We start from the raw sequence: 26,535 nt of genomic DNA, 5'->3' as shown, positions 1-26,535 counted from the left end.
GCACTGAAAAATTATTCCTGCCTCCTCTGCTAAGGTTTATGAAGTTGAGGCAGCTTATTGAAATGTATGAGGCAACACACAGCTATCTGCGCCTCTCTGTAATACAGTGCTGAAGAAAGTAACTGGGAGGTTTATGGCTGCAGTAAAAATCCTTTTCAGTGAAAAAAACATTGCTCTCTGTCCACCAGAACGCTGATGTGACACACTCACACACAGCGATATCCGTCCTATCTGTATGCAGTGTAATGAATGATATGAAGAGCCGCAAAATGGCTGCTGAATATATAGGGCTGTGACATCACAGGGGGTGACTAGCTGCTGATAGGCTGCATCCTGCATGTGATTCAGGGTCATCCCATCTACTTCCCTTCCCGCCTTCCCAGCATTTTAGATGCCCTGGAGCCTGGACCACAGTAAATGGAGTTTCATGAAGCGATTTGCGCAATAGAATCGTGACGATATTCGCATTCATTGCGAATCAAATATTTCATGAAATTTGTAACAAATTCGGATTTGTCAGCTTCGATTCGCTCATCTCTACTTGTAACCTTGAGAGTGTTGATATTTTCCCACAATTTTGGTTCTGGAGTCCTCAGACAATTCTCTTCTCCTCTTTCTGTTGCCTATGCTTAGTATGGCACACACAGACACACAATGCAAAGACTAAGTGAACTTCTCTCCTTTTTATCTGCTTTCAGGTGTGATTTTTATATTGCCCACATCTGTTACTCTTACAGGTGAGTTCAAAGGAGCATCACATGCTTGAAACTATTTTATTTTTCCACAATTTTTAAAGGAAGCCAATAAATTTGTCCAGACCATTTTTGGAGTTTGTTGTGACATTATGTCCAATACACACAAAGGGAATAAACATGTGTATAGCAAAATATGTCTTACTCGAATCCTTTTCTGTGAGAAATACTTCATTGTCTAGAAAAATTTCAGTGGTGCTAACATTTACGGCCATGACTGTAAGTAAATGTTCAGATATATTTTTTGTATTCTCTATTTTAAGTTATGGTTTATTTTAATATTTTATGCTATTTGTATCAACTATTTTTTATCTACTCAATTTCTCTACCAGCAAGGGCCCTGCTGGTATTTGAGTTATGCTGCTATTGTGCTGCTATAGTATTTTTTTATTAGATCTTGATCGCTAGTTCTCTTTTCTTAATTCAGTCATCCTCTTTATTATTCCATTAAAACGAATGCCCGGGAGAGGTGTAGGAATGCGTAGCATTCGTTTTAATGGAATAATAAAAAGATCTATTTAATTGATTTCTGGGTGCTATCTTCTCTTTTTAACTGAACAAGAGGTATAGTCCGGCACTGCTGCCCTATAAAGACCGATCCCAGCAGAAAATTCAGTAACAATTCACACAGGTGCCGGGGGTGCAATCCACAAATCTTTTCTTTTTATATTGTTTACAGATAAATTATGTGAATTATTTTGAAATGCATTACTGCTGTATTGCCTATGCATGTTGCAGGCATGGACCTGTTCATGTATTTCATTGTATTTGGAGGTGATTATTTTTGTTTTGGCATGGCTTTATATGTTTGGGGTCAGTAGCTCTTTGGGTCGCCATCTCCTGGGTTGAGACAGTTGGCACATCAGAAACTTCACTCAAGTATACATTTCAAACTGCCCGCAGCTATTAAAGACTACCACTCATGATTTAGGACTTTTGCCAGGCCAGCAGGAGTCCAAAGTCTGTGCAAGAGATAAGGGGAAATGTACTGCTTTTGTTTAGTTTTTTTGTTTTCTAAAACATTTTCAAAATTTTTTTTTAATTAGAGCGCCCATTTAAGCCACAGCATACAGTGCACATATCTTCTAGCCTCTAGCTAACATCTAGCATCCCGAGCTGTCCATTTGAGCCTAGTGCTCAATTCTACAAGCTAAACATAAAAATCTGGGATATCAGTTAATGTCTCATATAAATTCTTCTTTTTTTGTTTGACCCCCCCCCCCCCTACAGTATTTAGGATCAATGCAAATTAAAGATCTTCGAGGGACAAAATCCACCCAAGATGCTTGTGCCAAAATGAGGGTGAGACTTTTTTTTTTCTTTTTATGATGGGTGTAAATGTTAACTGAACCTTACTGAATTTAATATTCTTACAGAAGTCCACAGAGCACATGAAGAAAATTCCAAGAATTACCCTTTCCATAAGCTACAAAGGAGTGAAGTTCATCGATGCTTCAAATCAGGTTAGAGAAAAAGCATCTTAAAATGAAATACCTAAGAAAAGCTGAGAAGCTTAATCAAACCTTGTGCACAGTAACATTGTAGTTGCCCATAATAATCAGATTGCCGCTTTCATTTTTTTTTTTTTAAAGGGGGTATTCCAGGAATTTTTTTTATTTGACTTATGCTAAAGTTAGTGTAGTTCATAATATAGTGTCTGTGCCTGTGTGTGACGGTTTTCTCACAATTCTTCTGTGATTTTCACCGAACTATTTATTTTTACCAGCATACAAAATGACTGTTGTCTCTGATTTTTACCAGCTTGCAATGCGGCTGAGACCTGACTCACTAGTCAGCTGATGACAGGGAGTCTGTCTGCTTCAATGGGTGGAGGGATCAATCTGCAACTAATGCAACAGCTGTAGGCACCCTGATTGAATACCACAGGTCTTTTGTTTCAATGGGCATTGTGGGATTTGTAGTAAAAAAAAAACATAAGTCAAACAGGAAATACCAGTTCGCAAAACAAAGGGGCTAAATCACAACTAAGCAAATGAATGCCCCGTGTGAACAATCCAATAACCATAAATACCTATAGCTCTCACTGGACAAAGATAATTATCACAAATTAATCTTTATTGAAGAATTGCATATAAAACAATTTAAAAAGGACAGCAACAATCAGACTAACCCGACGGCTAGGAGGTATACAGTAAAGTCAAGATAAAGTGCATATAGATACCAATTAAACACTATAGGGCCACCATTATATATCTACCATATACAATAATAAACTGTTTTAGATTTTATAGAGCAATCTTGAGGCGTAAAAGGTACACATAAACAGAAGGCCCAGTAATAATATTGGTAGGTACTGGGTCGGAATGGAAGTGGGAAAAGATAATATAGACCCACAAAGATGTGAAAACAGTACAGAATATGTACCACACTTCCTCTATAGCTTGCTGTTAAGCATAAGAAAAAGTTCCCAGGTAACACTGGCAGACCAAGTAAACGGGCCTCACACACATACATACATACATACATACATACATACATACATACCTACCTACCTACCTACCTACCTACCTGTCTGTGTATATGACAATATGTATTATTTAAAGGGTTACTGGCATTCTAAAAAAAAAAAATGTAAAAAAATTTCTCTATCGGCTTCATTGGGGGACACAGACCAGGGGTGTATGCTGCTGTCTCTAGGAGGTATGACACTATGGCAACAAAAAGTCGGCTCCTCCCAGCAGGATATACCCGCCTCCAGGCCCTGAGCTAATCAGTTTTAGCTTAGTGTCTGAAGGAGGTGGACATGGTCTGGATTTCTCCAGACCAGGTCTTCTGTTTTATTATTTTCCTAGTTAGGGAATGTGTGTTTTTTATTCCTTTTTCTTTCATGTTTTAAGGTGGGGACTCAGGAACTGCGGCTCACTGTTACCCCATTGCGATTGAGGGGGCACAGACATTGCGTATAAGCGCTGTTCACCCCCTCTCCCCAATGGTCAGCGCCTGGGGTTGTACCTCATGGGTCCGGGTCCCCCTATTCTCTGCTCTCCTCGCTCGCATATGGTAGCCCGGCATGTTGCAGGGACAAAAAGCTGACTGAAGACTTCATAGGAAGACTTCATGAGGTAAGTTTCTGACTAAGGTGAGTATTTCCCCCTTTTTTTCTTTAGGGAAGATTTTCAACATCTGGAGACTCCCAATTTTTGGCCCACTCTTTTACATGGGGACTGTTGGGGCTGGCCAGGAGGGATTTTCCCTCCTTTCCTTTATGGGGGGTTCTTTATTATACTAGGGCTGAGCAGACATGTATGTGTGGTGTTTTTCACAGTTCATTATGTGTGGTATTTTTTTCACAGTATTTCCGCGGCTGCATATCTCTCCTTGCGGGCGCTCGGCGCCCGTTCTTACTTTCATTTTGGCAGCGCGGCTGCCAACAGTATCTCACCCACTCCCTCCCTTCCCCCGCCAGCGCATATGCGTTCACATATGCGCAGGGGGCCGGGAGCGGGCGCCATTAGGGACCGGGCTACATATTCTTTACTGCGGGCGCCCGTTCCTATTTTCGTTTCGGCAGCGCGGCTGCCGACAGTAAGCTTTATTGTTATTCATTCGGCAGTGCGGCTGCCGACGGTATGTTCCGCCCCCTCCCTTTCCCCACAGGCGCCTATGCTTTTGCATATGCGCTCTGGGCTGGGAGCGGGCACCATTATGGACGGGGCTTTATTTTTATTCATTCGGCAGTGCGGCTGCCGACATTATGTTCCGCACTTTCGTATATGCGCTTGGGGCCGGGAGCGGGCGCCATTAAGGTCTGGCCTGTATTTACTTCGGCGGCCTGGTGCGCGTTGACTCCGCCCACCCAGAGCCGCCGAAGCCTGCATTAGGGCGCGAACTAAGCCCCAATCAGCGCTGTGCGCACGCATGGGGTTTTTTGTTGCAGGGCCAATCACAGAGCCCCCTCTGGCTATTGGTTCAGAGGTTTTCTCATGTCAGCCGCAGTTCTCATGGGCATTGCAAAATGCTACTCACAGCTGCCTTAGGGACAAAGGTTGTAACTTAAAAAATGTCCGGTTCTGCAGAAACACTTGTTCGGCCGGCACACTGCTCCTCCAGGCCCCCCTGCTATTCTACCCCGGTTGTTCTTCCAGGCCCGTTGGGTTCGGCCGCCCTTCCAGCCTGGGTTCCCTCCCTCTGCCAGTCCATATCCGACTTGGCTCAGGTCTTCCAGTATGTGGTGATTGCCTTGGAGAGGCCCTCCCTACACGGGCCCTCCGGAGGGTCCCGCTTTCCCCCTATACTGCCGCTCTCGTAGCGTCATAGGGGTGTTCAACTGACTCATCCCCCAAGTCTTTGGGCAGGCACGGGTGCTCCCCTCACAGGCATCGCCCCGTTGCCCCCACTTGTAGCACGAGTCACTCCCCTAGTGGACACTCACTCCCATGGTTGCCGCTCTGGCTCTTCAGACCCGCGTACCAGGTCAGTCTCTCCCTCTTCCAGGGCCGCCTCACATGTTCACATTCACCTGGAGAACTTGTGGATGAAGTTTCCGATTGGCCTCTGACTCAGAGGACCGCACTGATATGTCGTACATGGTGCACTCATTGGTTTGGGCCATAAGAGACACCTTCCATATAGAGGACCCAGGAACTTCGGACGTGGCTACAGAAGTTCCCTTTCATCGTGCCCCTCCGGCACCCAGGACTTTCAGCACTCACGCTGAATTTGACGCCCTGCTGAAATCCGCCTGGATGCACCCTGACAGAAGTTTCAGGAAACGAAGAAGGCAAAGGCGCAGTATCACTTCGCCAAGGACCTCATTGCTCGGTGGACCTCCTCTCCAACTGTGGGTGCACCGGTCTCCTGCCTCTCTAAGGCGTCTACCCTGCCATTGGCCAATGCGGCTGCCTTCAAGGATTCAGCGGACAAGAAGGTGGAAACCTTGGCTAAATTGGCTTTTGAGACAGCAGGTTTCTCACTAGCTCTCCATTGCTCCTTAGCTGGAGATTTTCTGTGTTCTGCTTCCATGCGCAGCCGCTGCCCTTGCCACTGGCTACCTGGTAGCACTCTGTCGCTCCATGTGGCTTATTGCCTGGAAAGTGGTCATCGCCTTCAGGAAGTGAGGCAATGGATGAAAAGAGCTCCTTTTTCCCTCTGGATAAGGCTCACAGAACCGCCTGTCGGAGGTCCTTCTCCTTCCGGTCCTGCGGACCCTTGATACCAACAAGGGTCCAGCCATGCGTCTTCACGGGCAGAGGGCTCCCTCTTTCCTAACCCGTCCCTCCTGGAGGTCGGCTAACTGCACCGGCCGTTTTGCGGCCCGATCAGGCACCTGTAGGCCTACCTCGGCCTGAAGGGTCGCCCCCACCCGCCGACTTACTGATGGTTGGTCGTCTCTTACTCTTGCGGGATGCCTGGACCACGCACATTCAGGATTGAATTTGCCTCCGTTCATGGGATTGCTTTTTCCTTCCCGGACCCCCCGGTCCCCCTCTCTAGCGAAGGCAGTTCGGGGTGCGCTCCAGTTCCCTTTCATCCAGGGAGAAGTTGTCCAGGTTCCTTCAGGGGAAAGTTTTCAAGGTTTTCATTTCAACCTCTTTGTGGTCCCCAAGAAAGGCGTTTCTGTTCGCCCAATCTTGGTTCTCGAGCATCTTACCCAGCACATTCTGAATGGAGTCTCTCCGTTCGGTGCTGGCGTCCATGGGTCAAGGGGAGTTTTTCTTCCTCGGTGGACATCAAGGATGCCGGTCATCAGCGGTACCTCCGCTTTGCAGTTCCGGACAGTCATTTTCTATTGTGGCTCTCCACTTCGGTCTGGCCACTTCTCCGCAGGCCCTTACCAAGGTTCTGGCGCCTGTGATAGCCCTTTTACGGACAAGAGTGGTTTCAGTGATTTCTTACTTGGACGACCTCGTGATCAGAGCTCCAACCAGTGCCCGGAATCTGGAGTGTCTTAATCTCCACGTCCGGACCTTGTCTCACTTCGGTTGGATGGTCAATCAGGACAAGTCCAACCTCTCTCCTGGGGCTCCAATTCGACACGGCCTCTGCCCGCTTCGACTCCGCCGAACAATCGGCTGACTCTCTTGCAGGAGTCAGATTACTCCTTTTCGCTTCGCTTTTGCATGGATCTCCTGGGTCGATTGGTGGTGGCTGTACCATTCGCCCAGCTTCATCACCGACCTCTTCAACTGGTGATTCTCTTCCGGTGGGACAGGTCTCCTTTGTTCCTTCTCTCGGCAGTCTTGTTGGTCCCTTCTATGGTGGTTACGTATTCCCCTGCTTTTTCAGGGGTGCTCCTTTCTCCCCCTTCCTACCAGTCTGTCAGACTGGGGAAGTGTTTTCAAGGACCGGCCTGTCTGGGCCTTGGTACCCCGAGAAGTCCTCCTCCCCATCATCATGTTGGGACTAGGGCAATTCTATCTTTGCTTGCTTCGTTGGGAAGTTCCCTTCTGGGCGGGGCTCAGCTTTCCGCCATCGCAGCGGTCTTCATTCCGGACATACTCAATTGGGAGTGATCTGTCCCAGCCGGTTCTTAGCCGCTTTGCCCTACCTTATCTGTTTCCTCCCCTTTCTCTCATTCCAGGGTCCTGAGGAAGCTCACAGCAGAGGTTGTTCCTGCCATTCTTGTGGCTCCGACTAGCCCCGGCGGGCGTGGTACGTCATCGCGGTCAGGCTCCTAACGACTTGCTGACGAATCGGCTGACTCTCTTGCAGGAATCAGATTACTCCTTTTCGCTTCGCTTTTGCATGGATCTCCTGGGTCGATTGGTGGTGGCTGTACCATTCGCCCAGCTTCATCACCGACCTCTTCAACTGGTGATTCTCTTCCGGTGGGACAGGTCTCCTTTGTTCCTTCTCTCGCCAGTCTTGTTGGTCCCTTCTATGGTGGCTACGTATTCCCCTGCTTTTTCAGGGGTGCTCCTTTCTCCCCCTTCCTACCAGTCTGTCAGACTGGGGAAGTGTTTTCAAGGACCGGCCTGTCTGGGCCTTGGTACCCCGAGAAGTCCTCCTCCCCATCATCATGTTGGGACTAGGGCAATTCTATCTTTGCTTGCTTCGTTGGGAAGTTCCCTTCTGGGCGGGGCTCAGCTTTCCGGCCATCGCAGCGGTCTTCATTCCGGACATACTCAATTGGGAGTGATCTGTCCCAGCCGGTTCTTAGCCGCTTTGCCCTACCTTATCTGTTTCCTCCCCTTTCTCTCATTCCAGGGTCCTGAGGAAGCTCACAGCAGAGGTTGTTCCTGCCATTCTTGTGGCTCCGACTAGCCCCGGCGGGCGTGGTACGTCATCGCGGTCAGGCTCCTAACGACTTGCTGCGCCTTCCCTCTGGCCCGGACCTCCTATCTCAGGTCCCCTATTTACCGTCTCTGCTTTTGACGGAGTGGCGGTTGAGACCGCAGTTCTAAGGACCCGAGGTTTTCTCTTCCAAGTGGTTCGCACCATACTGAGGGCTCGCAAGCCTTCCTCTGAATGGAATTACCACCATACCTGGCGGTTTTATTTTTCCCTTTTGGTTTTCCCTTCCCCGACCCCTTTTCCCTTCCAATAAGGGCTGGTCCAAGGCTTGGCTCTCAGCTCCCCTAAGGGTCAAAGTTAACCCTTTCCGTTCTTTTTCAACGTCCTCTGGCATTCAATTCTCATGTCCAGACTTGCTTCAGGGAGTGGCACACTCCTTATCGTTTCCCTTCTTCTCTAGAGATTTACACTTGGTCTTAGGTGCCCTGCAAGGCGCTCCTCTTGAACCTCTCAGGGACAGTCCTCTTCGCCTTCTTCCCTGGAAGGTGGCGTTCCTTAACGTGGCGTGCTCTTACCTCTGTTAGGAGGGTGTTGGAGCTGGCAGCTCTCCTGCCGTTCTCCCTTCCTGGTTGTCTACCAGGACATGTTGTTTTCCGTCCAGGTCTGTCCTTCTTACCTGACATGGTTTCAAGTTTTTGATCTCAATAAGGACATCGTCCTGCCGTTTTCTTGTCTGGCCCCTTCTCATCCCCGGGAGCGTTGCTCCACAACCTGGTTGTGGTAAGGGCTGTTTGTACTTATCTCTGTCACCTTTTCCTTTTCACAGTGTGACTTGTTTTTTGTTTCTTCGGAAGGTCTTCGTACAGGACAACCTACTTCTACGTCCACCATTTTTACGTGGATCCGGTCTGCTATTTCGGAAGCCAACCGCTGCAAGGGGGAAGATCCCACCATTCAGGGTTTTGGCTCATTCCACCCGTTTTTCGGGGCATCCTGGGCCCTCCACTACGTGGTTTCGGCCTCGCAGTTCTGTAAAGCGACCACAGGGTCGTCTTTGCACACTTTCACAAGGTTCTACCAGATTCATACCTTTGCATCAGCTGATGCTACTCTGGGCAGTGGGGCGTTGCAGGCGGCGGTGGTCCAGCCGTCCACCTGACTGATTTCTTACCCACCCAAGGGACGGCTTTGGTACATCCAAATGGAGCTGTCAGGCCCAAGGCCTGATTATTAAAATCCTATATGTGTATTATACGTTATGACTGTGTGTGATGGATTGTCCAGGACATGGGTGAGAGGTCATTCGGACGGTGTGTCCTTTTGTGTATTGCATTTTATTGGGGGTCTTGCTGTTTGTTTGTATCTCCTTTGAAGCCAGAGGCTCTTTTGAAGCAGCAGGATGTAAGGGACACTCTGGTCCCATCATATAATCAACCAGATAAGAGGGCCAGGAAGAGAGAAGACCCCCTGGTAGGATCAGAGGGGAGGGGGGAATGGAGTCTCCCTCCAAAAAGGCAGATATATAATATTTAACAATGCTAGACTCGGGGTGTTCAAGGCTGTGCAACAATCTGACAAGACCATCCTAAGAACAGCACTCTCACTCACTCAAGGACTGCTATATCATCATGCTGTAAGAACTTCGTCTTTTGTTTTCTGAACTTGTCTTGCAAAACTCTTATGTGTTTTTGTAACTGTATGTCATTTGTTTCTGTATTTTTATATAGTCAGCACTGTGATATCTTTTATCAGATTAAATAATTTAATTAATCAGCTCTGGTCTTTGATCTCTAAATATATGAGCTCACCTTTCTGAAGGCAGCTCTGGTGGAAACACGTTTATCTAAGGGTTAATTTGGTGACTTGCTGGGACTAGTAGTGGATACCCAGAGGTCTGGTGACTTTAACCCTTGCACCATCACACTCTCCCTAGCGTCTTAGCTGGACCGATAGGGTGTGATCGTGACAACTGGTGGCAGCGTCAGGATATATTTAGAGATTTTTAGTGCTTGCTGGATTTTTACCTGTAAGGAAGTCTTAGCACTAAAAAGAAATTGCATACATATTCTTGTGTGTAAACTCCAAAAACAGAACTCAGTGCTGGTTTAAAAGACATACAAAAAGAGTGCAAGACAGTTCTGTCCTCCCCATCTCCTGTTTTACCTCCTCTGTCTCTTCTCGGAAATATGGAGGCATATCACAAGCAGTCCAAGCCTGCACTGGAGCTAATGTGCCAAGAAAAGGACATCCCTACTGCAGGAAAGAACAAGGAACAACTTATTGCTGATCTTGTGGAGTATGATGTCCATGCAGAAGAGCTGAGTGACATGAGGCAAAGTCCTGCAGCTGGAACTGCCATCCAAGGACTGATATCTCCTGGGGAATATAACATTACTCCCCATGAGGCCTTGGACTCTTATATGCAGACAGCCTTACAACACCTTGGGAATGTGGATGCCAATATGAAACTCCAACTGCTTCTCCAGTACCAAACTGCAGAGAGAGAGGCTCAGGCACGAGCTGCAGAGAGAGAGGCTCAGGCACGAGCTGCAGAGAGAGAGGCACAAGCCGCAGAAAGAGAGGCCCAGGCACGAGCCGCAGAAAGAGAGGCCCAGGCACAAGCCGCAGAAAGAGAGGCCCAGCGAAGGCATGAACTGGAGGTTCTGAGGCTGAGAGGGGATGCTTCATCCGCACGGAGTGATGTGCAGGATCAAGGAGACCACAAACCCCGCTTGGAACATTTCCCCATGTTGGAGAAAAATGGTGATCTGGATGTGTTCCTGAGGGGATTTGAAAAGGTTTGCCGGCATTTCCATCAAGCTAAGGAACAGTGGGGACGATATCTAACCCCACGGCTGCGAGGGAAAGCTCTGGATGTGTTTGCTTCGCTTCTTTCTGAAAGGGACCAGGACTATGAGGCAATAAAATCTGCCCTGCTAAAAAGTTTTAATCTGACTCCAGAGGCTTATCGGAAAAGATTTAGGACTTTGCAACAAAGCGCCACAGAAAACTGCACTGAACATGCAGGTCAGCTAAGGACTGCATTCAGCCTACAAGTCACTACCTATGAGGCCCTGGAGGACTTGATGGCCCTGGATCAGTTTCTCCAAACACGGAGCTTTGAAGCCAGAGAGTGGATTTTGGACCGCAAGCCCAAGACAGCAATGGAAGCAGCCGAACTAGGAGATGACTTTGCCAATAACCGGGCGCCAGCAGCAAAGCGTGGATCTGCACAAGCTGGAGCAAGTACCTGGAGGGGAGCCACACAACCACAAAGCACCACCAGGCCAGCCAGGAAATTCTTGCCATTATCCCCAAAAGCAACAGGAGCCACATTGGGTCAGGTGGGACACCCGCCGATGTTACAGATACAACAATATTGGGCACCTGAGTGCCACTTGCCCCAACAAAAAGAATTCTCCATCAGTAGCTGGAGGACACACAGACATTCTTCTGGTGTCCGGAGCGGTGGAGAAAAGAGTGGATAACCTGCAGAGTGTAACTGTGGGTGACCCGGTGACAGTGGGTTTGCCAGATTCTGGAGCCTCCTTTACCTTGGTGCGGCCTGAAGTGGTGGATACAGAGGACATCATCCCAGGGAGAACCATGGCTTTAAAAGGAATTGGAGGTGTGCGGCCTGCTGTGCCCATGGCCCGTGCGTTTGCAGGAGGTGGGGGTCTCTGAGTACATCCCTGTTAATGTTCTGCTGGGGAATGATTTGGGTCGGATGCTGTCATTATGCTCCAGAGGACACTACCTGCACACCGGATGGGCAAGGAGAGAGCCCTGTTCATTCTGAGGTACTGTGCGAGACTTTGGGAGACACTGTGAACTGTGGTAACTGGGAGGGAGTGCAGGGGATTGATAAATGTTTACCTGTGACTGAACCAGTAATGTTTTCCAAAAGTGAAATGGGGTGTTTTGTAAAATGTGGTGACAATGAATTGCCAATGCCAAAACCTAGTGAAGATGGGCTAGAGGGGGGGGGGGGGTTGGTGTGCCCCTGGTGACTTGTAAGGATGAGGGACCAGCAGTGAGTGATATGTCCCAATCCTGTGAGCCTAAGGAGGAGGAGGGAAGGAGTGATAGCCCTGTGTATGATGCCTGTATTGTTATGTCTGAAACTGAGGGAGAGGAAGGTAAACCCCAGGGAGGCATACCAATGGTGGCAGTGGTAACGCGTCAGCAGCATGCCAGGGCTGCAGCTTTAAAAAGAAGGGAGGATGGTGATGCAAGGGGCAAGCTGTGTGACTTGCAAGCCCCAGCAGAGGAAGGTGGAGATGCTAGTTCACCTGGGGGAAATGTGTTCCCTGATACCACGAGATGGGGGAGGGAAATTAGCATTTCCGGGAAGCTCTGCACAGTGACCCTTCCCTTGAAGGGCTGAGACAACGTGCTGAGCATACAGATGTTGACACAGAGGGGCATCGGGTATATTGGGAAAATGATATCTTGTACTGGGAGTCCCTTTCCAAAGGCATGCTAGGGGCCCAGGAGAGAGAAAGGCAGTTAGTATTTCCTAGGCAGTACAGGAAAGAGCTGCTGAGGTTGGCCCATGAGACCCCCCTGGCAGGACATATGGGAGTGGCCTATGCGGTCATAGAGAAGGAATGTCTAGCTGTGGTCTGGGCTTTGCAAAAATTACAGCCATACCTGTATGGCAGGGATTTTACTGTCATAACTGATCACAACCCTCTACATTGGTAACAAGGTAACAATGGCACCTTGAAACAAATGCTAAAAACATTTGTAGAATCAGAGGGCAGAGACTGGGAAAAATATTTACCCCATCTGTTATTTGCTTACAGGGAGGTACCCGAAGAGCCTACAGGTTTCTTGCCCTTTGAGTTCTTAAATGGTCAAAAAGTGCGGGGACCCCAAGATTTAGTTAGGGAAGAATGGGAAAGGGGGCTATCTGCCCCTGAGACTTCTGTGGTGGAGTATGTTCTGAGATTCAGGGACAGGATGCAAGCATTGACTGGGCTGGTACAGGACAACCTCATAGCAGCACAGTCCAGGCAGAAGTACTGGTATGATCACAATGCAAGGGACCGGGTCTATGAAGTGGGACAGAAGGTAATGGTTCTGAACCCCATCAGGCAGAATAAGTTGCAGGCTGCCTGGGAGGGTCCCTTCCCCATTTTGCAGCGCCTAGAACCCACCACATATGTAGTTGCCCTTGATGAGAAAGGTCAGAGGCAGAGACAGTACCACATTAATATGGCATACTATGACCCTGAGGAGGTGGTACTCAGTGTATGTAGTGCACCAGAGGAAGAGCTGGGTAGTGATCCCCTACTGGACTTAGTGGAGGAGGCTAAGAGCCAGGGATCCCTTCAGGATGTAGAGATCTATCCAAAGCTCTTAGCTGCAAAGAAAAGGCAGCTAAATGAGGAAATAGGCCCCTTCAGTGCCATCTTTGCCTAGGAATGCAGGGCCTGTGGTGTCAAGAAGAGAAATAGATGGTTAATGGAGACAGATCTATCAGCCTGGAGCGGCAGGATCTCTCTGTCCCCATCTTAAGGGGGAGGTGTCAGGCCCAAGGCCTGATTATTAAAATCCTTTATGTGTATTATAAGTTATGACTGTGTGTGATGGATTGTCCAGGACATGGGTGAGAGGTCATTTGGACGGCGTGTCCTTTTGTGTATTGCATGTTATTGGGGGTCTGGCTGTTTGTTTGTATCTCCTTTTGAAGTCAGAGGCTCTTTTGAAGCAGCAGGATGTAAGGGACACTCTGGTCCCATCATATAATCAACCAGATAAGAGGGCCAGGAAGAGAGAAGACCCCCTGGTGCGATCAGAGGGGAGGGGGGGGGGGGTCGGGGAATGGAGTCTCCCTCCAAAAAGGCAGATATATAATATTTAACAATGCTAGTCTCAGGGTGTTCAAGGCTGTGCAACAAGCTGTAAAGACCATCCTAAGAACAGCACTCTCATTTACTCATGGACTGCTATATCATCATGCTGTAAGAACTTCATCTTTTGTTTTCTGAACTTGTCTTGCAAAACTCTTATATATTTTTGTAACTGTATGTCATTTGTTTCTGTATTTTTATATAGTCAGCACTGTGATACCTTTTATCAGATTAAATGTTTAATTAATCAGCTCTGGTCTTTGATCTCTAAATATATGAGCTCACCTTTCTGAAGGCAGCTCTGGTGGAAACACGTTTATCTAAGGGTTAATTTGGTGACTTGCTGGGACTAGTAGTGGATACCCAGAGGTCTGGCGGCTTTAACCCTTGCACCATCATCACACTCTCTCTAGCGTCTTAGCTGGACCGATAGGGTGTGATTGTGACAGGAGCTGATAGAGAAAAGGAGATTTTTTAATGCTTACCGTAAAATCTCTTTCTCGAAGGATCCAATGGGGGACACAGCTCCTGCCCTTTTGGGTTTTTCTTTGGTTCTCTATCCGAGGGTGTGTTCAGTTATATTTTTTCTTCAGGTTCTCGGACAGTTCGTGTTTTTTCCTTGACCTGTCGGTCCTCTCCTATTGCTCTGGTACTAATACTGATTAGCTCAGGGCCTGAGGCGGGTATATCCTGCTGGGAGGAGCCGACTTTTTGTTGCCATAGTGTCATACCTCCTAGAGACAGCAGCATACACCCATGGTCTGTGTCCCCCAATGGATCCTTCGAGAAAGAGATTTTACGGTAAGCATTAAAAAATCTCCTTTTTGACATGTTGCCTACACATGTCAGAAGTGTAATTGTATTTGGTCTCAGTTCTGACACCCCTTGCAAGTGCTAGTTATCAGCTGAGGAAGCAAGCACCATAATGCCGCACACTCCCCAGCTGCTGGCAGATAAGGCCTTTTTTCTGTACAAGTCTCTATGCAGACTTGTACAGAAAAAAGTTAGATCTACCTGCCGGGATTTAAAGTTTAGTGCATGTGGAGGTTACTACGGACTTGCAGCTGCTCCTTGATTGGCTGGGCTGCACACCTCCCACACACCCTCTCGGCCGAGTTCAAGGAGCAGCATAGTTAGAGTAGGTAGCGTAATGGAGCCTTCTGGGAGGGAGACAAGCATCGTTAGCATGGTTTTACACAAGTGTAGCATAGTTAGCTTAGTTTGTAGCATAGGATGTGCAGGCAGAATGGGAGTAGTTGTTAGTGTAGCTAGCTTAGTTTTATAGTGAACAGTAAGATGTACCACGAAATTGGGACATCCTGAACCCAAGACTTCAGGAGTATAAAAGATAATGGTTATTGGTGAATCAAATGCAACACATATAACACAACATTTCCAGCCTGGACCGGGCTCTTTGTAAGGCATACATATAATTAAAAATGAAGGTTAATATATACAACCTGCAGATATTTCTTACGAGTTACTGGATGCACCATAACCAAAATTAGATACCAGAATATTAAATCATAGTTAAAACACAATTTCAATAAAAAAGGTAAAAAATTTATCTCCTAGATCAGTGATTTCATTGGAACATAGTAAAGAATGGAGATTTTTTTAAACTATAAAATGAGTGACGTCCGGTGGTTGGCCAGTCATGTGCACCAGGATCAGACCAAAAGTCATAAAAGAGACCTTCTCAGCAGGTTGTATATATTCACCTCGCTTTTTAATTATACTGTATGTATGCCTGGCAAAGAGCCAGGCTGGGTGGCAAATGTTGTGTTATATTTGTTGTATTTGATTCACCAATAAACTTTGTCTTTTATACGCCTGAAATCTTTGGTTCAGTGCCTCGTTAATGTCCCAATTTCCTTGTACATGGTAGTGCTCCTACATGTGGATCTATCACCGGTAATTAACTGCTAGAACACCAAAGGCTGTCCAGACAGGATGAGAGATGCAGTTTTTAAACAGGAGACAAGTGTAGTTAGCCTAGCTTTACAGAAGTGTAACGTTGTTAGCTTAGTTTTTCAGGCAGATGGAACATAGTTTAGGATGCGTAGCTTAGTTTTCCAGGGAAGAGACTTCAACTCCCAGACTGCCAAAGGCTGTCCCGGCAGGATGGGAGGTGTATTTTTGCAACAGTAGCAGAGGCAATTGCACTCTGCTATGTTAATGTAGCAGAGATGACTGTGCTCTGCTACATTAATGTAGCAGAGGTGAGTATGTCCTGCTGCTTTATTGTAGCAGAGGCAATCCGATGTAGTCCTTCTCATTCACGTATCTGAAAACGAGAAGAGAAACACAACAAATGGGTTAGTACATTTTTGGGTTTTTCCCCGTGGAGAGGCTAACTTACCACCCCCGTTCCAGCTCTATCATCTTCCTGTGTAGCTCCCCCTCTAGTGATGGAGTGGAAACGGAATGTGGGTAAGTGGCCTTCTGATCACAGTATACAGTCATCTATATAGATGGCTGTATACCCTATGATTTAACTAGTGCTGCTCAGGGCACATAAATGTAGCAGAGCACAATTGCATCTGCTGCTGTTACAAAACCACACCTCCTATCCTGCTTGGACAGTCTTTGGCAGTCTGGGCATGCTGGGAGGTGTAGTCCCTTCACTGTAAAACTAAGCTACACTAACTACACTACACCCTATGCTACGCTTCCTAAACTACGCTCCATCCACCTGTAAAACTAAGCTAACAAATGCTATGCTTGTGTAAAGCTACACTAACCACTCTTGTCTCCTGTTGAAAAACTGCAACACCCATCCAGCCTAGACCGCCTTTAGCTGTTTGGGCATCCTGGGAGTTGTAGTCCATTCACTGTAGTCCCTTTACTGTAGAATTAAGCTATGCTAACTACACTACAAATTAAGCCAGCTAACTACACTTGTCTCCCCTCCCTCCCCGCCGACTCCATTATGCTATCTACTCTGACTACGCTCCCTCTAAGCTATGGTTCTCCCTGAACTGGGCTGAGAAGGTGTGCAGGAGGTGCGTGCTGCCCAAGTTATCAGGAAGCAGTGGTGGAACAGCCGTGAGGGCAGTAGTAAACTGTGCATGCACTAAACTTTACATCACCAGCATGTGTGGGCAATAATTAAATGATTTGGCAATAATCACTAATCATTTCTCAGCGATACAACATCATTTATAAGTCAATCATGTATGGTTGCAATAAAGAAGCATTTTTCCCTGTCTGATGTTGCTGTGTCCGTGAGGTACTCTAAAGAGTACCTGTCATTTAGTGGTTCTACCCATTCCCCCCACCCTGCTAACCACCCTCTTGCCTTCATTTTTTATTTGTAGGCATTTATTAACCTTTTTTACTCTTCTGTCTTCAGCTCACTGTCTGTGAGCTCCAAACCTTTATCCCCGGCAGGCGTGACATCATATGAAGCCCTGGTGTGGAAAACTTCCGCCCTCTCTCTTCTATGCTGTGCTCACACTCGGGAGCACAGCATAATAGAGGCAGCCAATCACTGCTCATCAATCTCCTCTACTCTGCACATGTAATACAGAGAGAAAGGGGGAACAGTGCAGCAGAGCAGAGAGCACTATGGACAAGACGAAAAAAAGAAAATCAAAAAGCAAAGAATTTCCTCTGTAGCATGCAGCTGCTAAAAAATTCTGGAAGGATAAAGATTTTTTTTAATAGAAGTACTTTACAAATATGTTTAACTTTCTGGCACCAGTTGATAAAAAAAAAAAAATGTTTTCCACGGAGTACCCCTTTAATGTTTTGCCCAGATGTACAAAATATAAAAAGTTTTTGTATCTGACAGCGCCCATTGAAGGGGTACTCCAGTAGAAAACAATTTTTTTCTAATCAACTGGTGCCAGAAAGTTAAACAGATTTTTAAATGACTTCTTTATAAAAATCTTTATCCTTCCAGTACGTATCAGCTGTTTTATGCTCCAAAGGAGGTTCTATAGTTCTTTTCAGTCTGACCACAGTGCTCTCTGCTGACACCTCTGTCCAAGCCAGGAACTGTCCAGAGCAGGAGAGGTTTGGTATGGGGATTTTCTCCTGCTCGTCATAGTTCCGGACATGGAAAGAGGTGTCAGCATAGGGCACTGTGGCCAGACAGAAAGGAACTACAACTTCCTTTGCAGCATACAGCAGCTGATAAGTACTGTAAGGATTAAAGGGGTATTCCACTTGCCAGCTTTCGGAACATTTAGTACCTAATGCTGTATGCGCGCTGCGGGGGTCGGCCACGCCCCCTTGTGGCGTCACACCATGCCTCTTCAATGCAAATCTATGGGAGAGGGTGTGACAGGCACCAAGTCCACCCCCCTATAGACTTGCATGAGGAGCATGGCCTTACATCTCGAGAAGGTGTAGCCTACCCCCACAGCGCACGCACACAGCGTTAGGAACTACATGTTTCGAACGCTGGCCAGTGGAGTACCCCTTTACGATTTTTAAATAGATGAAATTTCGAGATCTGTTTAACTTTTTGGCACCAGTTAATAAAAAAAAAAAATAATAGTTTTCCACCAGAGTACACCTTTAACTGTGTTTCCACTGAAGTCAGTAACCAGCTCCAGAGTTAATTCTTGCAATTTTTTAAATCCACTCAGAATGTAATTGCTGAACATGAGATCCGGAACATATCTTGTGCAGCTCAGGATCCTGAAGACCTATGTACTTTTGCCTACATCACAAAGGATCTGCAGACCAGCCATCATTACTGCCATGTTTTTGGTACTGCAGATGTGGTAAGAACCTTTACTATTTTTCTTTATTAGATATAGATATATAATGTATATTTTTTAGCTCATAAACATGAAAACTGCACTGCAGTGATATTTAGAGCCCAGAAAGTCATAAAGGGTGAGTGTTAACCCTTTCAGGACCAGGCCAATATTGGCCTTAAGGACCAAGGCCCATTTTTCAAATCTGACCTGTCCCACTTTATGTTGTGATACCTTTGGAACACTTTAAGTAATTCTGAGAGAGTTTTTTTCGGGACATATACTAGTTAGTGGTAAATTTTGGTCAATGCATTCTGCATTTTTGTGTGAAAAACTTCAAAATTCCAGAAAAATTTGAAAATATAGCATTTTTCTAAATTCCTGCTTGTAAGAAAGATAGTCATGCCATATAAATTCGTTATTAATTCACATTTCTAATATGTTCACTTTATGTTGACATTATATGTTAAATGTTGTATTACTTTTTTTTTTTGTAAATAGTTTTTATTCAAAGTTTTCCAATACATGAAAAGAACTGTGGATACAAACAAGTAAAGCAGTTCACATATACAATAGGTTGTTGGATATGCCTACCAAGTATCCAGGAAAACAATTAAACAAACCCAGAAACCTGACTAGGCGATATGAAGTAAAACCTTCTCTAGATTAAATTGTATTCTAAGTCCTGAAAAAGCTAATTAAACTGAGAAATTAAAATCACATGACCACTCCACTGCTATGAAAAAAATAATCGTTCAACCTTTTTTAGGCATTACAGGAGTTATTAGTTAGCATCAGGGTGAATAGGTTATACCAAGGATAGTAATAACAAAAATCTACCTGTGGCAGACCAAAGGTCGCTTGTACCCAATGTTAGGTGTGCCTATTAAATATCATTGAAATGTAGCAAGGCAGTCCAGCGTCCCCACCTTTTTGCAAAGGAGGGGAATCTCCCAGAGCCCAGGCATATTATTTTTTCATAAGAGTAAGTGAAATAAATGCTATTGATCGATTCTTCCCCCATTGGAATCGTCGTTGTTTTTCAGTTACGCTCTAAAAGCACCTTAGCCAGTATGCAAATTATGCAAAACAATTCTTGCGTTGCTAAAGCTAAGTTCATCAGGTCAAGAAACAGTAATACAGCCTGAGGATTCCAGGGAAAACTACTTCCAACTACTTCTCTGATAAGCAACTTACAGGATGTCCAGAAGGGTCTGATTGTTGGGCATGTCCAGCGAATGTGAATAAGAGTGCCCCTAGCCCCACAACCCCGCCAACAAAGATGTGACACTCCTGCATATATTTTGGATAGATGGTCAGGAGTGTAATACCATCTCAATACTGTTTTGTATGCTGACTCTATATGCGAAAAGCATTGGAATGCCCTGTGCGTGCATTTAAAAGCGCATTGCCATTCCTCGGAGGAGAAAGAGCAACCTTTATCCTTTTCCCAAAGGCAAGCACGTATAATTTGACAAATGTGGTGGCCAATGAAAAATTGTTATATAGCAATTTTAGCCCTTTAGGAGGTAAGAACATCTTGACAGAGTGCTGCTCCGTCCATCCTAGGAGACGCTTGTGATAGATGATATGCGAAGTTTCTGATTTGTAAATATTTATACAAATCGTGTTTGGGAAGGTTATGTGAAATTTGCAGAGTCTGGAAAGATAGTAACTCTGTACCCTCATGCAGCTGGTGAATGTGTGTTAATCCGCTGGTTATCCAGGAGCTTAAATCTAGATTTGGCATTGAAGATTGTAAAAGAGTAAGTAGTAAGTCTCCTTATTTGGCGGCCATGTATGTTTGTGAGCGGGAAATATATAATGACCAGGCTTGAAATGATGCCTTGACTAACGGATTGTGAAAGGTCAGGGGAGAGATGTTCCAGTAGGGCAGATATAAAAGATCTCTGATCTTATAAGGAGAAACGGACAGATTTTCAATCTCGACCCATGGAAAATTATTTTTGTTACACCACCAATGCCGTGTCATTGATACCAGTGTTGCTATGTAATAACTTTTCAAATCAGGTGCCCCAAGTCCCCTGTGAGTCTTGTTCTGACAACCAGTGCGGATGACAAACGTGGGCGTTTTCCTGCCCAGATAACGGAAGACAATAGTTTTTGAGTGGTAGAGGAAAAAGAAGTGGGGAGGGAGATAGGCATGGTGCAGAATAGATAGATAAAGCACAGAAGAAGAAACATCTTAAATGTAGCTACTCTTCCCACCAAAGAGATCTCCGCTTGTGACAGTCTGTCTGCCTCCTGTGGTACTGTAGCTATGAGTGGCAAATAGTTAGCGGCATAGAGTGTGTTGTGTGAATTTAAGAGGTTACCTAAATATTTTATAGAGGTGGTACACCAGTCAAAAGGGTAGGTAATTTTTTGGGAGTTCATCACGGAAGCGGTTAATTTGATGGACAAGCCTGAGTTTTGGTGTCGTTCAAATGGTAATAGGAAAGGGTACTAAAAGAGGATAGTGTCCATGACCACTGGCAAAGAAATTGCAGGATTCATGAGTGACAGAATTACATCATCCATGTATAACAAGATAACGTGTTGCTTGTCTCCTATGGTAATTCCCTTGATGTCGGGATGTAATCTGATTGCCTGGGCCAGAGGTTCCATGGACAGTATATAAATCAGCGGTGAAAGGGGACAGCCTTGGCGGGAGCCATTGGTGATGAGAAAAGGGTCAGAGAAAGATCCATTTGCAAGAACCCTAGCAGACTGGCAGGAGTAGAGGGATGAAAGTGCTGAGAGTATCAGTCCAGCAAACCCCATGCATCCAAGAACTGAGAAGGCATACCACCATAGAAGATGGTCAAACGCCTTCTCGGCGTCCAGCGACAAGAGCAAAGCTGGGGTTCGGGAGCATTCTAGGTGGGCCAGGATGTTGAGCAGGTGCCTCGTATTGTCGGAGGCCTAATGGCCCGCCACAAAACCAGACTGGTCAGAGTTCACAAGAGAAGGTGGAATCAGTGAGATCCGAGATGCCAGCACTTTAGCAAATATTTTGATGTTCTGATTCAACAGTGAAATCAGACGAAAATTCTGTGGGCGGTCGGGCGCTTTGCTCGGTTTCGGTTGAGCTGTAATGGTGGCTTGGAGATTTTCCAGTGGGAATGACCCGGAGGTCATCATCCTCTGACAAAAGGCAGCCAGATGGGGAGAGAGGATGGTCTGAAATTTTTTATAGTAGGAGTTGATAAAGCCATCTGGGCTAGGGGCTTTATCAGGGGGTAGGGCATTAATGATCTTACAAACTTACCCTGAACCGATACTCTCGTTGAGCATGGACAGCTGTGCAGAAGTTAAGGAGGGAAGGTGGAGTCGTGACAAGAAATCAGTGGCGAGAGATGATAAATTAGGAGGGGAGGAAACAGAGTTTTGTAGATTGTAGAGGTTTGCATAAAATGCTTGAAAGCCATTAGCTAAATCAGCAGGCATGTACAGCTTAGCATTCGTGAGCGGGTGTAACAAATGCAGAATGCGGGCCTTGAGTTGTCTTCTTTTGGGTCTATTGGCGAGAAGCTTACCTGCCTTATTATTTTGTGAATAATAGGTAGCTTGCACCTTTCCGTGAGATTTTTCATAATTATGCAATAAGAGGCAGCGGAGGTCGCGTCTATGGACAGCCACCTACTCATAGTTGAAGAAGGGTTGCTCAGCAAGATGTAGTTTTTCAAGCACACCATTAAGCTTCTCTTCACGCTTTTTTTTTTAATTTTTTTTTTTTAAAGAGAGCCATATTTTATGCAAAAGCCCAGTGCTGGGCGGTATACCGGTTCATACTGAACACCAAAATTTTGTTCCTGCACGATATGAATCTTTCCCATACCACAATACCATTTGGGTCCCTTCACCCCCCCCCCCCCCCGAATGAATGAATTATCAGCCGCAGCATGCTGTCACATGTCACCCGTGGGCGCTGTTCTCCTTCTCCCCCCCCCCCCCAATGAATTATTAGCCCAGCGCTGCGCTGTCCCCCATTGGGGAACTAATCATATGTCACCCACGAGCACTGCTCTCCTCGTCCTCTTGTGAGTTGTGGGCCACCGGCGCTGGAACTCTGTACTGTACTACGCATTCCTGTGCCCGGGCTGCAAAAAAAAACCTAAATAATCTTTAACTTACCTTACTACGTTCCCCTGTTGATCCGGTAACTGCCTCACACTGGGGGGTGCCAGTCGGCTCCTTACATGACAGTGCGCTCAGCCTATCAACGTCCGAGGCGGGACATCGCTGCGGCCGGTGATAGGCTGACGGCTCTGTGACGTTCCCATCCCCAGCATGAGGCCGTTACCAGAGCAGCGGGGGAACGTAGGAAGGTGCTAAAGTTTATTTTGTTTATTTTCGCAGCCCAGGCACAGGAATGTGTAGTACAGCAACTCACAGGAGGACTAGGAGAGCAGCGCTCGCGGGTAACATGATTAGTTCCCCGCAATGCTGGGCTGATAAACCGGGGGTAGGGTGACCACATTTCCTAACTGCCATTCAGGGACACTTATTTTCACAAGTGCATTTCGTCAAACTTATACGTGAGACTGGCAAAAACATATCTGCCTGTGCATTTTTCAGTATTTCTGCACACTTTAACTGGCTACTTAGATATCTCTGATGAAAAAGAATAAAAGTAAAAAATAAAAATAAAAACATATAAAAAAATTTTTTCTTCCCGCGGGGCTCCCCTACCGAGGCTGATTTATATTCACCAATGACGTCTTCTCTAATTTGTGTCGTTGCCTTCTCTTCTCCATTTGGTCCGGGCCATCATCACGATTTCTTCCACCCACAATTCTTCACCGTTAAACCTGCAAAACAAACCTATTAGGCTCCGCACTTTTTTTTCCATGGGTGACAGAGGGGTGTAGAAGAGTGTACATGGGTGAAAGAGGAGTGAAGAGGAGTGTACATGGGGGACAGAGGGGTATAGAGGAGTGTACATGGATGAAAGGATGTTGTAGAGGAGTGTACAAAGGGGTGTAGAGGAGTGTACATGGGTGACAGAGGGGTGTAGAAGAGTGTACATGGGTGACAGAGGGGTGTACATAGGGGTGTAGAGGAGTGTACATGGATGAAAGAGGGGTGTAGAGGAGTATAAATGGATGAAAAAGGTGTAGAGAAGTGTTCGTGGGTGACAGGGTGCAGAGGAGTGTACGTGGATGAAAGAGGGGTGTAGAGGAGTGTACATGGGTGACAGAGGGGTGTAGAGGGGTGTAGAGGAGTGTACATGGGTGATAGAGGGGTGTACAGAGGGGTGTACATGGGTGACAGAGGGGTGTACATAGGGGTGTAGAGGAGTGTACATGGATGAAAGAGGGGTGTAGAGAAGTGTACATGGATGAAAGAGGGGTGTAGAGGAGTGTACATGGATGAAAGAGGGGTGTAGAGGAGTGTACATGGGTGACAGAGGGTGCAGAGGAGTGTACATGGGTGACAGGGGTGTAGAGAAGTGTACATGGATGAAAGAGGGGTGTAGAGGAGTGTACATGGATGAAAGGGGTGTAGAGGAGTGTACATGGGTGACAGAGGGGTGTAGATGAGTGTACAGAGGGGTGTACATGGGTGGCAGAGGGGTGTAGAGGAGTGTACATGGGTGGCAGAGGGGTGTATAGGAGTGTACATGGGTGATAGAGGGGTGTACATGGGTGACAGGGGTGTAGAGGAGTGTACATGGGTAACAGAGGGGTATAGAGTAGTGCACATGGGTGACAGAGGGATGTAGAGGAGTGTACATGGGTGACAGAGGGGTGTAGAGGAGTGTACATGGGTGACAGAGGGGTGTAGAGGAGTGTACATGGGTGACAGAGGGGTGTAGGGGAGTGTACATGGGTGACAGAGGGGTGTAGGGGAGTGTACATTGGTAACAGAGGGCTGTAGAGGAGTGTACATGGGTAACAGAGGGCTGAAGAGGTGTGTACAGAGGGGTGTAGGGAGGTGTACAAGGGTGACAGATGGGTGTAGAAGAGTGAACATGGGTGATGGGGGCATAGGGGGTGACAGAGGGGTGGACAGGGGTGACGAGGTGGTAACAGAGGGCTGGACAGGGGTAACAGAGGGGTGAATAGGGGTGGACATGGGTGACAAGGATGTGGTCAGGGGGGTGGACAATGGAGGTTGAACATGGGTGACAGAGGGTTGGATGGGGGGTGGACATGGGAGACAGGGGTGGACAAGGTTGACAAGGGGGTAAAAGAGGGACAGAGAGGGGTGGACTGGGGTAACAAAGGGACAGATGGGTGAACAGGAGGGTGGACATGGGTGACAGGGTAGACTATGGGGGTAGACGGGGGTAAACATGGGTGGCAGGGATGGACAAGGCGGACATGAATGACAGGAGGGTGGACATAGGTGACGGGGGGTGGACATGGGGCATGGGGGGGTGGACATGGGGCATGGGGGGGTGGACATGGGGGACAGGGGGGTACACATGGGGGACGGGGGGTGGACATGGGGGACGGGGGGGAGGACATGGGGGACGGGGGGGAGGACATGGGGGACGGGGGGGAGGACATGGGGGACGGGGGGGAGGACATGGGGGATGGGGAACGGGGGGGGAGGACATGGGGGACGGGGGGGAGGACATGGGGGATGGGGAACGGGGGGGGAGGACATGGGGGACGGGGGGAGGACATGGGGGATGGGGGACGGGGGGGGAGGACATGGGGGACGGGGGGAGGACATGGGTGACAGGGATGACAGGAGGGGGAACATGGGTGATGGAAGTGGACAGTGCTGGACAGGAGTGACGGGGGGGTGGACAGGAGTGACGGGGTGGTGAACAGGAGTGACGGGGTGGTGAACAGGAGTGACGGGGTGGTGAACAGGAGTGACGGGGTGGTGAACAGGAGTGACGGGATGGTGAACAGGAGTGACGGGGTGGTGAACAGGGGTAGCAGGGGGGTGAACAGGGGTAGCAGGGGGGTGAACAGGGGGGAACATGGGTGACGGGAGGGTGAACAGGGGTGACAGGAGGGTGGACATGTTGCTATAACATTATTACGGACAGTGTACACACCTGACATCCTAACTGGCCATGGTGTGGGATGAGTAAGGACTGGATCGGTGTTTCCCAACCAGGGTGCCTCCAGCTGTGGCAAAACTACAACTCCGAGCATGCCTGGACAGACTTAGGCTGTCCGGGCATGCTGGGAGTTGTAGTTTTGCAACAGCTGGAGGCACCCTGTTTGGGAAACACTGGACTGGATACTTATATCATTGAGTATATTGCTATATTTACATCCAGAGCTGCCAGAGTAACACCACCTAAAGGGCCCCTGATCCTCGATGAGCCAGCAGGGCTCCAAGGGGTTTCCCAACACCACAACATGAATGGCCATGGGTGACCGGGGGGGGGGGGGGGGGTAGACATGGGTGACAGGGGGGTAGGACATGGGTGACAGGGATGGACAGGGAGGTAGACAAGGCAGACATGGATGACAGGGGGTGGACATGTGTGACGGGGGGGGGGGCAGAGGGTGGACCTGGGTGACGGTTTGGATAGGGTTGTGAAGGGGTAACAGAGGGGTGGAAAGGGTACGGTACCTTAAGCAAACCGACCTGCGCAGCTTGCAGTTCCACGGCAGTCCTGCGCAAATGCAGCTCGCACCGCCGTCGGGCACCATACTCGGCTCACTGCGCCGCAAGGGGGATGGACGCAGGGGGACGCTTTTTGCGCAGGGACGCAGGGGGATGCTGTGTGCGCAGTGCGCACACAGGCTTCCCTTCCCCCCTGCGCGCAGGCCGGGGCGGGACATTTGAAAAAAATATCGCCAAAATCACTGCTCTAACTACACGATCTAGACGGCCGCGAGGCCCCTTTAAGCGCGAGGCCTTAGGCGGCTGCCTAAATCGCCTAATTAGAGAGCCGCCTCTGATTCCGAGACACTGCATTGTCCCAGAATGAGGGGGGGTTAGAGATGCAGCGCCAACGGGTCACATGATTGGGGTGGGGGGGGATCTGTTAAATACCGTGGAACCGCCATAACTTACAAAAATACCGTGATACACATTTTT

The 26,535-nt window shown here is 47.5% G+C and overlaps 1 protein-coding gene across 11 annotated transcripts in view; it reads left to right on the top strand.

Annotated features, from left to right (window-relative positions):
* The window catches only part of ANKS1A (ankyrin repeat and sterile alpha motif domain containing 1A), an 836,994-nt gene that overhangs the window by 588,955 nt on the left and 221,504 nt on the right, over positions 1-26,535 (top strand). For all 11 annotated transcript variants that reach the window (XM_056557673.1, XM_056557674.1, XM_056557675.1 and 8 more), the window contains 3 exons: positions 1,983-2,054; positions 2,129-2,215; positions 18,403-18,540. In XM_056557673.1, coding sequence (XP_056413648.1) covers positions 1,983-2,054; positions 2,129-2,215; positions 18,403-18,540 — 297 coding nt within the window. The remainder of the gene's footprint in view (positions 1-1,982; positions 2,055-2,128; positions 2,216-18,402; positions 18,541-26,535) is intronic.

The sequence above is a fragment of the Hyla sarda genome, chromosome 2, assembly GCF_029499605.1.
Source record: "Hyla sarda isolate aHylSar1 chromosome 2, aHylSar1.hap1, whole genome shotgun sequence".
In the NCBI taxonomy this organism is placed as follows: domain Eukaryota; kingdom Metazoa; phylum Chordata; class Amphibia; order Anura; family Hylidae; genus Hyla; species Hyla sarda.
This window is presented reverse-complemented; position numbering and strand designations above follow the sequence as displayed.